The sequence below is a fragment of the Prenolepis imparis genome, unplaced genomic scaffold, assembly GCF_030444845.1.
Source record: "Prenolepis imparis isolate NDT839.2.m4 unplaced genomic scaffold, iyPreImpa1.0 SCAF_14, whole genome shotgun sequence".
In the NCBI taxonomy this organism is placed as follows: Eukaryota; Metazoa; Arthropoda; class Insecta; order Hymenoptera; family Formicidae; genus Prenolepis; species Prenolepis imparis.
The window spans coordinates 3,193,524-3,204,117 of record NW_028141172.1 but is presented as its reverse complement, the minus strand read 5'-3'; the positions used below and the strand labels follow the sequence as shown (position 1 = coordinate 3,204,117).

Genomic DNA, 10,594 nt, shown 5'->3' with positions numbered 1-10,594 from the left:
TTGCAAGTTGATTGGCTATCGCATGGCTTTTAGCCAATCAACTTGCAACTTTTCTGTAAGAGCCGAATTTGAGCATACGTTTCTCTTGCGAATGAATTCAAGAATCGAGCCCCTGGGACTTGATGTTCTCAGTATATTACGTACAGTACGTACATTCACAGAATGAATATAGAATATTCGTACGATATCAGCTGAATTCCGTAAAGCGCATATGCACGCATTTTCTATAATATACGTGACGTGTACTATAGATAAATGCGCGCATATGCGCTTTACGGAATCCAGCCATCATGTGCTGTGTGGGATGTTATATATAATTATATAATTAATATAATAATAGTATAAATATATAATAAAATATATAATTATATTATTAATTATATATTATTATTATATATATATAATAATAATATAATAAACACTTTAATAATTAATTATATAATATAATATATTATTGAAATATATATTATATAATAAATATATAACCTTTTAGTATATATATAAAATATATATATAAATATAAAATATATATATAAAATATAATATATATATATATATATAAAATGTTAAACAATTGGCTATCGAATATAAAAATTTCCAGAACCTTTCTATTTATTTTGAAAAAGACAAAAAATACCCAATAGTACTATTTCTCTCGAATTGCATTCGAAAAATCTGCTCATAGGAGTAGTTTTCAATTGACCAATCAGGAGCAAAGATTTCTTTGCCTTGATTGGTCAATCGAATGCTGAATATCCAATAGAAAATGTGGATTTTAATTAACATTCGATGCTGATTCGCTGGCTCTGAAAGTAACAACCAATCACGTTCGATTTACCATCTAGTGATTTTTCAATTTCTTCTAGTTGGTTCCTTTTCTTATCTAACTTAATCCCTGACCGCATTTCATTGGCTATCCCGATAAACCTCGGATTCTCGCGTTGTTCACGTTGGTTTGCGTTTTTGCGGCAAACGTTTTTCGGCAGAACTTGGGAGCAAAAACGCGGCAAGTTGACGACGAAAGGTGCAAATGTTGTTTCCGCCGAGGAAAACTTGGACGACCCGGACGACCTAATCCCCGGAATCTAAAGACAACGTCTCGCGATAGCGTCAACTCCGACGAGCGATTCAATCTCGATAGAATAATTACGATTGACATCCGGACTCCGGACCGAGCATGGAGACGGTGGTCGAGGACGGCGAGCAGCCGAACATCCTTCGGGAGATAGCGAGCGATGAGGAGCTGGCCCGGATCCCGCGAGAGCTCGCGAGGAAGATTCACGCGCACTTCAACGCCAAGTTCGATGAATTTATTACCGCCAAGGCCGTTTTCGAGACCAACCGAAATACCTTAGGTGAGCTAAGTCTCGATGACGCCGGTCGTGGAATTTATATTTACGTTATCTCTTCGCGAAGCTTCTTGTCTCATTCGCTCAATTTAACAAATCTCTTCTAATTAACACTTTATTTCGATTGAAAATTTTAATATGAGCTTTAATATTAAAAATGTAGGAAGTACAATACAATGTAACTGGATACAATTTCATTTTTTAAAATTTGTTTTAATTTTTTAATTGTAGAAGAAAATTTGGAGAAGGCAGAGAAGGAACTCACAGAGCACAAGTTGGATCTCGATGAGTGTAGAGGAAAATTGGAGTTAACTGAACAGAGTAATGCAGAGATATATAAAGACCTCGAGGAAGTGAAGAGTGAAGTATACAGATTACAAGAGTCTGTCAAACGGTAATAATAATAATATATATATATATAATTTTCTAAATTGTATTAATATACATTAATATTAAAATAAATAATACAAAATTATATATTTATACATACTTTATGCTTGTTCTTAATGTAATCTCATTAATATTTAATAATCTCTTGTAATAATATTTTTCTTATTTTATTTGAGTTACAGATTGGAGAAGGAAAATGGCGAACTGCGAAGGCAGAGAGATACAGTTACGGATGAGACAAATGCATTACAGCTGCAAGTTGAAAGACGGGACACCGAGGTTGAGAGGATGCGTATTGAGGTGTCTTCTTTGAGCTCTCAGCTTCAAACTGCTATTGCAGCCAAATGCCAAACTCTGACTGAGACAGAAGAAGTTCGTAGTCGCGAAATGACTTTAGATTTTAAGTAAGTTAATTAAAACAAAATATATATATTGATATATATTTATATTAATATATTATAATATATTTTTTATATACATCTAGAAATTCTGTAAGATATATTATTAACTTGATTTGCTATGTACACAGGGAGAAACGATTGGAGCAAGAACGGGCGCTTCTCTCACAGCAAATGGCAAGTCTCGAAGAAGAATTAGCTAAAAGGACCTCTGAATTACAAACAGCAAGATCTGAAGCTTCTACTAGAGCTCTTTTAATTGACACCAAACTGTCACAGCGTGAAGAAGAGCTACGAATAGCTGATGAAGCCAATTCTCAATCGCGAGAATCAGTTTCTTCTCTTCAAAAGCAATGCGATGAACTAGTCCAAAAATTGGAGCAGCAGCGAGCTCACGAAATCGCCATAAATGATTCTTATCAGAAAGAAATCAATGCGCAGAAAAATCTAGCTAGTTTGTACGAATGTATGAAGGATGATGCCAATGCTAAAGCTGAAGCAATCTCCAATGCAGCAAGCGAATTGCAGAAACTTGTGGATAGCACCGCAGAAGAGTATGGAACCTTGGAAACAAAGTATAATCAATTAATGCTTCAGCACAAGCAAGATATTGATGAGAAGGAACAGAGTATTCAGGATCTGACAAAGGAGCTGGAACACGCTAACGAATTGCTAAAGAATGTGCAACAAGGTCAGTTACACATTTTCTTATTTATTGCATATTAATGCTGATTGTCAGTTTATCTTTATCAGAAGTCTTTTATCACTCATCTTATAGTAAGGTTAGATATATCTTATTACTATATAATATTTATATAATTTTTTTTTAATTCTGCAGAGAAATTAGACCAAGCTGTAGAACAATTGGCACCTACAGCAGCAATAACAAGTCGAGTACTACGAAAGGGCCTAAGTCTCACGCAAATTTATACTCAGTTAGTTGAAGTCACAAATGAATTGACTTTGGAACAAGAAGAAAATGAACGATTGAAATCACAAATGGACCTGATCCTTCGCGAATTAGAGCAAAAAGCGCCGTTATTGCAGCAACAGCGTCAGGATTACGAAACAGCCATGTCAAATGTGGCAACATTAACTTCTAGACTGGATGAACTTCTTGCAGAGAATCAACGTCTTCACGAAAGTTCCGACGAAGCTAATCGTCTTGCCAAACATCACACTACAGAAAATCAAAAATTGAAAACTGAACTTGCCGATCTGGCTAGACAAGTGAGTTACACGATTTTATATTTTCTGTGCATTATTAAATAAAGATATTTGAAAAATTATAAATTTAGATGTTTCATCTTGATGCACATGTTTATATCAATTTACATTCCTGCAGGTATGTTACCTTCTCAAAGAAGTCCAAGAAAGTCGCACCGGTGTTCGAGTAGAAACTAGAGACTTATCTTCTTCCATGGATACGGATGACATCTTGTCATCACAGGTTATCAGCAAGAAGCTAGTGACTTTCAAGGACATTGAGGAACTGCAAGAAAATAATCAAAAACTTTTAGCGGTTGTTCGCGCATTGTCATCTAGGCAAGAAGAGATCGAACGGGCTACTGACGAGATAAATTCAGGCGAAATAAAGGAAAAGCTAGATCGTTATATGGAACAACTAGCAGACATGCAGGCAGCACAGGAGAGGCATGCAAAGATGATGGATGGTCTCTTGAAGCAGAGGGATACATACAAGAACATGTATCAACAGATACTGAAAAGCTCCAATGAGAAAAAGGAAGCGGAGAAAGATGTCGAAGAGCATAAATCAGACAAAGAGCCAAAGACAACGAAGAATAATGAAGAAAAGGAGGAATGGTCCAGAAAGTTAAAAGATGCCGAGGACAGGATTAAACATATTTCAGATGAGTACGAGATGTATCGAAAGGAGCGGACTGCGCATGAGAAGATGTTGGGCGAGGAGGTGGAAAGGCTCAGGAAAGAATCAGAGGCAAATTCGACGAGGTGTTGTAGACTGAGGGCACAATTAGACTCTGCGAACGAAAGGTTTACACTTTTGCAGGGCAACGTTTCTTCTTATAAATCTCAGATCAAGGCTCTCGAAGAGAAATGCACTAATTATAACATCACCATTGGTAAGCATGAGCAAAGTATTATGATTCTAAAGGATGAGACGCTTGCCACTCAGACTCGCTTAGCTCGAGCTGAAGTTCAACTGGAGAACCTTCGTCAAGAACGTCAACTCTTGAAGGATTCTGAAGGACGTCTCTTAAAGGAACGAGAAGTCTATCAAAGAGAAAGACAGACCCAAGTTTTGCTCAGAGCGGACATGGAATCTATCAAGGCCAGTCTGGAGCGAGTTCAGGCTGAAGGACAGCTCAGAGCCGAGCAGAGATTTGATGATGCCAACAGAGAATGCGCTGCTCTTCGGCGTCGTCTTCAGGAGGAACAGGATCGCTTCAGAGAGCTGGCAAGTCATTTGGAAAGACAATTGGCGGTTGTGCAGGAGAGATTAAAGGAAGAACGCGAATTGAATGAGAGATGCAAAGCTGAACTGGATCAAGCGAGAGAGACTGAGACTCAAAACAGTCAAAAGATTGATGAACTAAGCAATAAATTGAGACAAGCAGCTACCCATTCCATCGCTAAACCCTTGACAGGGGATGAAAATCTTGTAAAGAGAGTTAAGGAACTGGAAATGCAACTGAGTAGCTATCAAACTGAAGCAAAGTCACTTTCCGAACAAGTAAAGGCAGCCAGACAACAGAATCAACAATACTGCGACATAGCTGAGAGTGCTGAAACTCAGCTGAGAGAACTGACAGACGAGTATAACAAGTGTAAAGAAGAATTAGAGAACGCTTTGAAAGAATCACGCGCGGAAATTATTTCATTACAGAAGAGAGTAAAAGATCTGAACGATGATTTATCGAAAATGTCGAATGGTAGACAAGAAACTGACTCGGAATTGAGAGATAGATTGGCCGAGGCCGAAAGAAAAGCCGAAGAGTTGGATGAAGTGAAAGGCGAATTGGAATTGATGAAGAATGATGTGAAATCTCTTTCTATCACAGCTAAAGAGGCAGAAGACAAATATGCTAGAGAGATGATGCAGCATTCGGCCGATTTGCAGGTAAGTCTAACAATAAAAAGAAATAAATTGATTCATACAAATTTATGAACTATTGATTTACATAATTTTTTTTTAGATTTTAGCCAAGTTGAAAGAAGAATCCCAACAAGTTCGACAGAAACTTAGCATTTTAACTTATGAGCGAAATGCAGCAGTGGAAACTTTGGAAATCGAGAAATTAGTTTCCAAGGAAAGAGAACAGAAGTTCGTGAATGAGATTGAGGAAACACAAAAAAGGCTTGTAGATCTGGATGCGCAAAACGCGCTTTTGCATAATCAAATTCAGGAATTGGGCGATCGAGTGGCCATTATGCAGAGTCAACAGACCAAGATAAGTGGAAGGGATAGCCCTGATACTAGTTTCGAAGCTTTGAATAAAAGTTTCAGTTCTCTAGAAGAAGATTCCAAATCGGTTGAACAATTGTTAAGGGTTATGAAGTATCTAAGAAGAGAGAAAGACCTGTCTTTAGCCAAATCCGATGTTCTTAGAGCGGAAAATCTCAGAATGAAATCACAGATCGAGATAGCGGAGAAGCGGCTGAAGGAAACCGAGGTCTTGTTAAATTCTGAACGAGAGAAATCCGAAATTGATGTGAAGACTACATCCAAGCACGCGGAATTGCTACGCAAGATAGAGACTTTGAATGCCATTACAGACTCTAACCGAATCCTCAGAGAGGAAAGAGATCAGCAAAGTGCGAAAATTAACGAACTTGCAGCCAAAGTGAATGCTCTATCGGAAGAAGTAGTGCCTCTTCGAGATACAGCCAGAAACTTGACAGCCAAAACTGAAGCTCTAATGGAAGAGAACAACAGTTTGAAGGGTGAGGCGACTAGATGGAGGCAAAGGGCAAACACATTATTAGAAAAGGCGAATAAGGCCAGTCCCGAGGACTGGCGACGGCTTCAGACCGAAAGGGAGAACCTGAGTAAGCTGTTGACGTCAGAAAGGGAGATTCATGCGAAGAGAAGTGAGGAATTTAATCAAGTGAAAACGGAGAAGGTAAAACTCGAAGAGGAAACGGCGCAGCTACAAAGACAGATACAAGCGCAGGATGAACAAATATCACGAGTATTAGAAGATGCCCGCAAAGTGAGCCAGGACCTCAACGAGGCACTAGCTGACTCCTCTTCGAAGACGAAAGACTTGGCTTCGCTTCGAAAAGAGTTAGGCGACAAGGAAGCAGTCCTCAATGATATCAAGAATAAAGAGATTCAGATTCGCAAAATAGCCAAGAAATACAAAACGCAATACGAAGAGCTCGCGAGAAACGTGGAAGAAGAAAAGACTCGCAATGAGGAAGGCAGAAATGAGGATACTAACGGCGCGAGTGCGCAAGATCGCGAAGATCAACTGAGAGAAGAGGGTCGTCAGGAATTCCGCCAGGCAAACGCCGAACTCGTAACGAAGGTGGACGAATTAACTCGCCAAATGACGACGGTTCAAAACGAGGCCGACAATTTGAGAAAGGAGATCGAAGCCATGAATCGCAATAATTTGGAGAAGGAGGACCGAGCGAAACAAGTTCTGAAAAATGCTCGGACGAAAATCATGCAGCTGACCGAGTCGAAGAAGATTTGCGAAAAGGAACTATTAGACTTGAGATCTAGGGTAGAATCCGGAGGTGGTAGCGCGGGAGTTCAAGGTGATCATCCCGATACGGAGCACGATGCGCGATTGGTCGCGCTAAAATCGCAGATGGAGGGCCGGATTTCCAGGCTGGAACACGAGAGGTTGGAGGTGCAGGCGGAGAAAGAGGCGCTCCTGCAGAGAGTTGCTCAGCTGCAGAGACAGCTGTCGGGAATAAGCGGGGTGAGCGCAACCACGGAGCCGCCTACGGCGAACATTAAACCGATGTCGGCCAGGGCGGAGACGCCTTTGGCGAGTATCAGACCGATGAGCGTCGTGCAATCGAGAACGGCGGCCGTGTTGCCTACCACAGCTAGCGCGCCAGTTATGGTCGCGCCGCATCAAATGCAGCAACAACAGCAACAGGTGGTGCATACCACGGAGACGAGCTCGCCGACTAGTAGTCTGACCGACTTCCAGCCGGCGAGTACCAGCAGTTCTTCGCAGAGCGCGCAAACCAGCGGTCTCCGTCAATTGGTGGTGCAGCCGCAGTTGAGTGAATCGGCCGAGTCTACGCAGAGAGAAGATCCGGAAAGTGCGGAGACCCTTAACATGCAGCCGCAACAGCAACAGTGCCAGCAGCAACAACAGCAGCAACAAACAGTCGCGCTGGTAAGTCCCAGGGTGGAGCAGCAGCAACAGCAGCAGCAAGTTGCTATCAGCGATCAGCAGCAAACTGTAGCGAGCAGTTCCACTCAGTCGGTTAGTACGTCCCAAGCTTCTTCGGGATTAAAGAGACCCCGGCCCTCGGACTCGACTGCTTCTGGCTCCGGGATAACCGAGGAGATGGATCACGGACGTCAGGAACAGATGCAGAGTCCGAAGACCAAGAGAACTAGACAGGACATTAGCGCGACTGCGAGTGCCAGCGTTTCTGAAGTGGAATATCAGGTAAGAATAGTACAATAAGCGATTTGTAATTCAGTTTTTCTCAATAATGTTTTAACTAATATTGATATTGTTACAGGTGCCTACGTCAAGCCAGAGAGATCAAGATGAAGAAGTAGAAGAAGGCTGTGTAGTAGTAGTAGACTGTGATGAGGGTGAAGGTGGAAGCAACCATCAGGCCCAAGAGGAAGAGGGATTCGATGATCCATACGAGGAAATTGAAGAGGAGGAAGAGATGCCTTATGAGGTTGAAGGTGAGGTAGAACGGGATAATAACGAGGTGGAGATTATCATGGAGGAGACCAACGAAGTTCCTAGACAAGGTCCAGCATCTATTCCTACCAATCAGCAACAATCTGAAGCCATCAGCAGCGCCGGACCGACCGGGGAACCGCCGACGTCCTTCACGGCAAGATCTAGAATCGCGCCTATGCCGAGGCAGCAGCAACAGCAACATCTTCTTCTGGTATATATAATATTCAAAACATTTATATTTTTACTCAAAATTAAAACTTGTTTAATTTATAAAAAATTACTTACGCGCATCTTATATCCTATCGTTCTTTCTTCTTCTAAAAGCCACAACCAGGCTACGCCGAAGACGGCGATGACAGCATCGTTCCTAGCACACCGACTCTCTTCGTTCCTCGTCGCGACGGCTTCGGAGAAGCTGTGAGCTCTCCACAAGTACCTCAGGGACGTTTTACGTTCGGGGATCATTCAACGCCTACGACAGCCTCCTCGACACCGTCCCTGACGACACCCGCAGGCTCTATTACCAGGACCATATTTGGTTCTTCCAGTAGCAGTTCTACGGTAGCTCAGGTTGTGCAAGAAAGCATGGACGATAGGATAGATTTGGCACAGCTGGAGGACGGCGGAACTGGGCGCAGCGTTCCTACTACACCTCTTCAGGTCTCTCCAGCTGCGGACTTACCACCTTCCGTAAGGAAACTATTTGATTATAATTTTCTATATAAAAATAGAAAATATATTCTAATGATTACTTTTATTTTGATTCCTATCGCAAATAGACTAGTAGCCAATCCGAGGAACAAGAAACCATTGTAACACCGGTTTCCATAACTGTCACTTCCGGCGACAGTGTTGAGGAACCTGGCATTCCTACTATCCGCATCGTCGGTGCCGATGACCAGCAACGCGGTTCGACTGAGGCCACAGAATCTGGCGCAACTCCGAGCGAAGGTACTTCATCAGATCTAGTCAAACTCATTAAATGATTTAATGATGCAACTATGCGTTTACATTTATATCAATCTTATCATCTTTCTCTTTTCTCCACAGGCATGAGTTCGGAGGATGAAAAGCGACCGGAGGAGCCGCTAGTCTTGGTGTCCGGCGAGGACGACACCGTGGACACGGTGGAAGTGACGGAAGAAGCGGGAAGCGAGCTCGTCGAAGAAGAGGTCGAAGAGGAGAGTCGCGAAGCGGAAGCTTCGCCATCCAGTAACACTCGTCAGAGGACGATGGCGGCCAGCATGGCGGGTGATCCCAACGGCGCTAGGGGAATAGTGAGAAGGTCGCCGAGGTCGACCTTCAGAGTCGCGAGAGGCGCGAGGCCTACACCGATTGTGTGGGACAGCCAGTCGGGTAGAGGTGAGTGGATTAAATTCTTATCTGTATATTATAGATAGATTACAAGTTTATTTCATTTTTTTCATTGCATTAATTTTTTTTATAAAAAATTTTTTATTTATTTTTATTATTAATCTTATTTATTTATTTTGATTATTTATTTATATTATTTTTTTATTTATTTTTATTATTAATTTTATTAATTTTTTTTATATGAAGGATTTGAATTTCTTTCTTTATTAAAATTCTTTAAAAAATCTAATTTACTACTTGTTAAACTTTAATAAATTTATTATATTTAATAATTAAATAAATTAAATAAGTTTAATTAATATCTTTATTTTTGAAGGGCAACCTATAATACGAGGACCTAGTAGAGGAGGAACCGGCAACGAGGGGCCAGCACGAGGACGAGGAACGCGAGGTCGACGAATGCGCTCGAAATATCCTTACGCTCGATACTCGTAATATCGCACAGCGACTTCTGTGTCTTGTAAGTTTTTTTATTCGTCAGACATTCTACGTAGTAGTTTATACTGTCGATCTACATGTTAAACGAGTAAAATGGACTAGACTTTATTCTCGTACAATATTTTGATGTTTTTTGATTTAGTTTTTGAAAAAAAGTGTACTGACGAATTATGTGATGCTTGTATTATACTTTCATTCATAATATAATATACTTTTTTCATAATATAATATTTACTTGAGAGGATAAACCAAAATTTTAAGAATTCTTTCTTCATACTAAGGATCAAGGATTTTAACGTCATAATTTTGTTACTTTAAACTCTTATAAGAAGTTGTAATAAATTTTTATAGATTTAAGAGAATGGAATTAAATTCCCACTTCTTATCTCTCCGAGTGGATTCTTCGTTTGAAAACAAAACTGAAAAATCCTATTCAGTTCCATTTCACTTGAACGAACACGTAAAATATAGAATGTAGATCATAATTTTTCTAAATAATATAATATAATATATAAATTTTTTTAATACGGATGCTGAATTCGAGCTTACGATTGTGTATATGGGCTTTTTTTTCTTATTTTCTTTTTTTTCTTTTTTGACAGAACTAACTTTGCGGAACAGGTGTCCGTAAGAGTTGACATAGCGCCTCTTGATTGGGCATCAATCCAATTTTGTTCGCACGTCTGTATGCTAAATCGAGAATTCGCATTGTTCTACTATTTCCGTTCTGTAAACGGTTAGGGAAGATGAACGATATGTATAGCTAATAATA

The 10,594-nt window shown here is 40.4% G+C and overlaps 1 protein-coding gene across 1 annotated transcript; it reads left to right on the top strand.

Annotated features, from left to right (window-relative positions):
* The first annotated feature begins 920 nt into the window (after nt 1-920).
* On the top strand, nt 921-10,403 carry Mgtor (nuclear basket protein megator). Its single transcript, XM_083053871.1, has 12 exons — nt 921-1,355; nt 1,581-1,743; nt 1,922-2,143; nt 2,269-2,828; nt 2,976-3,367; nt 3,483-5,237; nt 5,314-7,758; nt 7,835-8,221; nt 8,335-8,700; nt 8,790-8,961; nt 9,061-9,372; nt 9,701-10,403. Exons 1-12 carry the CDS (start codon nt 1,178-1,180, stop codon nt 9,817-9,819), a joined length of 7,071 nt encoding a protein of 2,356 aa, XP_082909997.1. The 5' UTR covers nt 921-1,177; the 3' UTR covers nt 9,820-10,403.
* Nucleotides 10,404-10,594: the final 191 nt, after the last annotated feature.